Genomic DNA, 6998 nt, shown 5'->3' with positions numbered 1-6998 from the left:
TTTTTTTTTTTTTTTTTCTATTTAATTTTAATATGACTACCGAACAAGAATTTGAAAAAGTCGAATTAACGCCCGACGGTGGAGTTATCAAAACGATATTAAAAAAAGGTGATGAAGGAGAAGAAAATATTCCAAAGAAAGGTAACGAGGTGACAGTACATTATGTTGGAAAATTAGAAAGCACAGGCAAAGTGTTTGATTCTTCGATTGATAGAAATGTACCATTCAAATTTCATCTTGAACAAGGTGAAGTTATTAAAGGTTGGGATATATGTGTAAGTTCTATGAGAAAAAATGAGAAATGCTTAGTACGTATTGAAAGTATGTATGGTTATGGTGATGAAGGATGTGGAGAAAGTATCCCAGGAAATAGTGTTTTATTATTTGAAATTGAATTATTAAGCTTTAGAGAAGCTAAGAAAAGTATATATGATTATACAGACGAAGAAAAAGTACAATCTGCTTTTGATATAAAAGAAGAAGGAAATGAATTTTTTAAAAAAAATGAAATTAATGAAGCAATTGTTAAATATAAAGAAGCTCTTGACTTTTTTATTCATACTGAAGAATGGGATGATCAAATATTATTAGATAAAAAAAAAAATATTGAAATAAGTTGTAATCTAAATCTAGCCACATGTTATAATAAAATTAAAGACTATCCAAAAGCAATTGATCATGCATCCAAAGTCTTAAAAATTGATAAAAATAATGTAAAAGCTTTATACAAATTAGGTGTTGCTAATATGTACTTTGGATTCCTTGAAGAAGCAAAAGAAAATCTTTACAAAGCTGCATCATTAAATCCAAATAATTTAGATATAAGAAATAGTTATGAATTATGTGTTAACAAATTAAAAGAAGCTAGAAAAAAAGATAAACTAACTTTTGGAGGCATGTTCGATAAAGAAGCTTTATATGAAGAAAAAAAAAATAGTGCAAATTAATCATTTCTTATAAGAAAAAATAAATAACCAGGTTCTTATTATCAACCATTTTTAAATAATAACACATATATATATATATATATATATTATTTTCCCACTGATATATTTCCCCCTTAACTTACAATTAATAATACACAATAATAAATACATATCAAATTCGGAAATATAGAAATATAAAAATATAAAAGTACAATCATATATTATATAATGTAAAAGGAAATATACTCATGTTATATACAACATTGTTATGTCTAATTAATATACATATTTTCATGATTTTACATTTTTTTTTTTCCGTTAAATATTATACATACAAATATTTAATAATATATAATATAATATAATTACTCTTTTATATCATCAATTTTTTTTATTTATTTAAAATAAAAAAGAAAACAGAAAAAATAAAAAGAACTATATATAAATATGAATATATATATATATATATATATATATATTGATAACAAAAAAAAAAAAAAAAAAAAATGTACACTATGTCCATGCAATATATGTTCCAAAGAGTGCTGGGCCAACAAAAAAATACAACAAGTTTATTAAAAAGAGATAATTCCATTTTTCAAAGTATCTTAATAAATATCCATAATGCAAATAAAACATTGGGCAACTTATTATTAACCGTAATATTATCTGTAACAAAAAAAGAAAAAATGAAAAACATGAAAAAATAAGTTATATCAGGAAAAAAAATTCGTTGTAATATTTACGTGTAATTAAAATATATATATATATATATATATATAATATTAAATGGAATCTTATTTTGATATATAAATATTATGAACGCTCATAAATTATGTTGCATTTATTGGTATAATTATTATGAACGCTCATAAATTATGTTGCATTTATAGGTATAACTATTATGAACGCTCATAAATTATGTTGCATTTATTGGTATAAATAAATCATACACACACGTATATATTTTTTATTTTTTTTTTTTTTTTTCTCCACTTCTAACCTCCGTGTGTGCACATAATAATATGTAAAATGACAAAACAAACAAATGGATAACACCACCCCATAGGTGATTGTTCAATAGAGACAACTTGTTGTAACTACATTTGTTATTTTTGATGAAGGTATAGATACAATGGAAAGATATAAAAAATACAGGTGCTGAATACAATATATTCACATTTGGTGAGAATAAACTTTTGAAAATTTGAACATCCCAATATTTATACTGTATATAATTGTATATGAATGGAAATATATTATTACACCATGGTCTATTTATTAATAAACTCTTTTTATTATTCCAAATATTAATATATTTATTAGGATCCTTAAACAAATTAAAGAAAAATACATAAAATTTCTTATTTTCTTCTTTAAATAATTCATTCCCTTCTGTACAATACAGATTATAGGCATAAAGCTGAAAAATAACAAAAGGTAAAATTATTATTATTGCTTCGATTAATGCTTTCATCCAATGAAAAATAAAAGTCAACAATTTATACTTATTATTAAAATGCTTAAACGTTATTATTGTCTCACATTTGCCTTTTTCCTTATTTGGAACCTCTTGTAAATATTTTTGAAAAAATACACATGATTGTATGTTAAAAAAAAAAACAGGTATTAAGAACAATATACCATTCGATCTAAAACAAGAACATATAGCAAAACATAGTATACATAATATTTCATAAATATAATTCTTTTTTTCTCCTCTCTTTTTGGAGGATAAGCAAAGTTGTAAAAAATTAAATCCCCATATAGAGAAACAGCTAAAAATACTCTCGTTATAAAAGGAAGAAGCATGAATATTTCCAAGAGAAAATGCATATAATATAGAGATAAAAAAACTAAAACGATAAGATTCTTTAACATTATTTATTTTGTATGAATAGTAACAATTATGTTGTTTTCCTGATGATATTTTAAATTCATCTATGTCATAATTCTCATTTCTAAAATGAATTAATGAATATACATATATTCCAATAGATGCAATTAGGAAAAATAAATTATTAACAACTAACATGATAAGTATATATATTACACAATTAGTACGTTCATATATACAATATTTTGTTAATATCCTCTTTATATATATTATTATTAATGGTAATGTTGGGAAAAAGGCATGATTTTGTTCATAATTATATTCTGTACCATTTAATGATAATCTTAAAAAATATTCTCCATCCCAGTAGGAAAAGCCTTTTAAAATATTCCACAAAAAGGATTCTCCATTTTTTTCTTCACATAATAAATTATTACTAAACTTGTACGGCTTTATTAGTTTGCTCCATATTACTGTATTTATAATACAACATATTCGACTTAATATAGTTATAATACATATTAAGGATATATGAAAGATAGTATTATTTTTACACTTGAGAATACTATTTAATTCCTTTTTTTCTCCTTTTATCTTTTCGTGCATTTATATTGTGGCCTGGACGTTCGAATTAAACAAAATAACAAAATGAATAATATATAATTATTATATCATATGTATGAGATGTTCCTTAATGTCATATATATATATATATATATATATATATATATATATATACATTATCAAAATGACAATATATAATGTAATTATGCTCAAAATAAAAGATATACTTTTGTATATAAAGGAACTTAACATATAACATATATAATATATATATATATATATATATATATAAATATAATACATATATTTTTGTTTGTACATATAAATATATATATTTAATTATTTATTTTGGCTTGTTTTAGAACTAAACAATAAAAAGAACAAGGTATATTTTAAAACTTATTTTTTTTCATTTTTAACCAAATCTTTTTTTTTTTTTTTTTTTTTTTTCTTGTTTGTAAAGTACGGAATCTTTTAAACCGCGTCGAGGAGATTGTATAATTTGTTATAATATATTTACGTATATTACTTGAAAAAACATCATTTTATTTTATTATTTTCATGTTGTCTTTAATAAAATATATAATATGTATTTAATTTTTGGAATATTGAAATATAAATTATATTCATAATAATATATACATAAAATATAATATACATAAAATATAATATACATAAAATATAATATACATAAAATATTATATATATATATAATATATATATATTCCTTTTTCTCCCCCAATATGTAATAGCTATATATTTATTAGTACGCTTGCAACATAAATATATATAAAAATAAAAAAAGTTTTTATATCATATAAAAGAATTATATATATATATATATATATATTTATATTTATATATTTACAGTTATACATTTTGTGTTTTTTTTTTTTTAATTTAAAGATTCCATTTAATATATATTTATTTCTCATTTTATATAAATATAATAACTATATATTATGAATTCATGTATTTATATTTTTACTTTATGAACATACATAATGAATAAATAAAACCGTATGAATATTTAATTTTTTTTTTTTTTTTTTTTTTTTTTTTTCTTTGTTGGCTAGCTGACCAAAATGGAAAAAGAAGAAGAAAAATATGAACAAAATAATGAAGAAAAAAACAAAGATATTAACGAAATATCATTACTTGAAATAAAAAGAAAAGTTCAAATTGAACGAGAAGCTTCAAAGGACGAAAGTAAACAGAAAAAGTTCCGTATTTTAAATTATACATCCAAAGATAGTGTGGTTGGAAATGTTGAAAAAGATTTCTTAATATATTTTTGTTTTATATGTGGATATAATTGTTTAATTAGTGAAATAGATTTAAATATTTTACAGAAAAGAAAAACAGATGGATCTATTATATTTCCGATAACCAAAATTGTCCATAAGAAATATCATAAAACACAATCACAACGAATTTTAATTAAAAGAAAGGATGACAAAGTAGAAATACAATATAGAATTTTATGTAATGAATGTAAAGCACCAATTGGATATGTTGATAATTTGAATGAAGATAATTTGTATATTTATTATTATAATTATGCTTTATTAAGAGATCAAATGAAATGTAAAATGTTTGAAGATATATGATATATATTTCTTAAAAAATAAAAATATTCTTCAATTATAATATAAACAAATAAACAAATAAATAAATAAACATATATATATATATATATATATATATATAGTTTTACTTGTTTTATAAATTTCCCCGTGGCTTTTTATATTTTACCATAAAAAATAAAATAAAATAAAATGTGCGTACAGATATATATTTCATGTCAACCTTTTTATGTTTTTTAAATTTTTTTTTTTTTTTTTTGTTGATTTTTTTACATTTATGGTGAACTAAATAACAAATTTATATATAATATTTATTTTATTTTTTTAAAAAAACAATTTACTTAAAAAATTAACTTAAAAGAAGTACATAATTTTATACAAATAATTTTATAATTCGTTAAATATTCATAATTATATATCATCATCCAATTTAGGTAACATTATATCATACTTACTCTTTTTTTTATTTATGCTCATAAAATTTGATATCACACTATTAATATTATTATTATTATTATTATCTATATCTTTATTTATGTCATTATTTTTACAATTACCATTGGTATTATTGTCTTCTATTTTATATTTTTTCTCAGTAGTTGATGTAATTAAATTACTCATATTTGGTTCTATATTAACTATCATATTAAAAAAACCCACTCGATGAATTGACGTTCTTATAGTAGTTTCTCCACTTTTTCGTATTCTAGTAGTATTAGGAATTATAACCTATTATGAATATAAAAAAAAAAAAAAAAAAAAAAAAAAAAAAATTAAGAAAATTAAATAATAAACCGTAAGACATATATCTTACACATATATCTTGTTTAATTTCTTCATTTTTTTTTTTATTTATTATTTTTTTTATTTTTTTTTTTTTATTTTTTTATTTTTTACCATTTTCCCCATGGACCATGTTGTTACTGCTCCATATACATTTAAAATATCCCCAACTTTGAAAAGATATTTTAGAGTTTTCAAATTATTCCTCTTTTTGTTGTTATTTATATTATGAGTATTATATTTTATTTCATTTATTTTGTTGTTAGCTAAATCATTCATATTAACACTCATATTATTGTAACCATCCAATATATCTTCAAAATCATCGTTTAATATGTTTATATTATTTTTTTCTAATTCTTCTTCTATGAAAACATGTGGTATACATAATATTATAGATCCACTCATATCAGCAACATGATAATGATATTTTATTAAGTTGTTTATATGATCAGGTGGGTCTTCTATATATTTTATTATCAAACATTGTATACATATGTTATTCATAAGTGGTTTTATATCCTTTATTAAATGAAAATTTTTACCATCCATTCTGATAAATTTATTTTCACATTTTAAATATTCACCATAATATAAATAAATAAATAAATAAATATAAATAAATAAATAAATAAATATATATATATATATATGTAATATTTATTTATATTTATTTGTTCATAATGTTTATACTAAAAAATGAAAAAAAAAAAAATTTATACCTTCCAAAATGTTCCTCATTTTGAAATATATCATTAATTAATCATATTATATTCAAAAGTCTTTTAAAATAATTGTTTCAATATATATATAATAATAATAAAATGCATTAAAAAAAAAATTAAATGAATATTCAAATATGTATTTTTTCTATGTATATTTATTTTTACCGTATTATATTATAACTATATTATTTCATGTAAATAAATATATATATATAATATATGTTATGATAAATTAAATTCAAAAATCACAAAAAAAAAAAATAATAAAATAAAATAAATAAATAAACATACAAAAAAATGGAAATATCTTAGGATTACATATTCCCTTTTTGTATATAATAAATAAATAAATAAATAAATATCTATATGTTTGTAGTATTATATATATATAATTATATACATATATATATATATATTTAACTAAGTTTTTCTTAAAAAAAAAATACATCTAGAAAACATTATGAAAATTATATAAAATATAAAATATACACAAAAATATTATATATATATATATATATATATATATATATATTCATGGATACAATTTTTTTTTTTTTTTTTTTTTTTTTTTTTTTTT

General features: G+C 19.3%; 4 protein-coding genes across 4 annotated transcripts; 2 read left to right on the top strand and 2 right to left on the bottom strand.

Moving 5' to 3' along the window:
* Nucleotides 1-32: 32 nt before the first annotated feature.
* PRSY57_1246800 (FK506-binding protein (FKBP)-type peptidyl- prolyl isomerase) lies at nt 33-947 on the top strand (the record flags this gene model as incomplete). Its single annotated transcript, XM_012908879.2, has 1 exon — nt 33-947. One exon carries the CDS (start codon nt 33-35, stop codon nt 945-947), a length of 915 nt encoding a protein of 304 aa, XP_012764333.2.
* Nucleotides 948-1439: 492 nt separating this feature from the next.
* Nucleotides 1440-3369, bottom strand: PRSY57_1246700 (conserved protein, unknown function; the record flags this gene model as incomplete). Its single annotated transcript, XM_012908878.2, has 2 exons — nt 1440-1595; nt 1930-3369. 2 exons carry the CDS (start codon nt 3367-3369, stop codon nt 1440-1442), a joined length of 1596 nt encoding a protein of 531 aa, XP_012764332.2.
* Nucleotides 3370-4412: 1043 nt separating this feature from the next.
* On the top strand, nt 4413-4937 carry PRSY57_1246600 (hypothetical protein; the record flags this gene model as incomplete). The annotated part of the gene is made up of 1 exon (XM_012908877.2): nt 4413-4937. The coding sequence occupies one exon, from the start codon at nt 4413-4415 to the stop codon at nt 4935-4937; it is 525 nt and encodes a 174-aa protein (XP_012764331.2).
* A 387-nt stretch (nt 4938-5324) lies between these two features.
* PRSY57_1246500 (hypothetical protein) lies at nt 5325-6248 on the bottom strand (the record flags this gene model as incomplete). Its single annotated transcript, XM_020115113.1, has 2 exons — nt 5325-5642; nt 5811-6248. 2 exons carry the CDS (start codon nt 6246-6248, stop codon nt 5325-5327), a joined length of 756 nt encoding a protein of 251 aa, XP_019970266.1.
* Between the last annotated feature and the right edge of the window lie 750 nt (nt 6249-6998).

The sequence above is a fragment of the Plasmodium reichenowi genome, chromosome 12 (genome assembly GCF_001601855.1).
Source record: "Plasmodium reichenowi strain SY57 chromosome 12, whole genome shotgun sequence".
Classification (NCBI taxonomy): domain Eukaryota; phylum Apicomplexa; class Aconoidasida; order Haemosporida; family Plasmodiidae; genus Plasmodium; species Plasmodium reichenowi.
The sequence above is the reverse complement of the archived record's forward strand: the minus strand, read 5'-3'. Positions and strand labels throughout refer to the sequence as shown.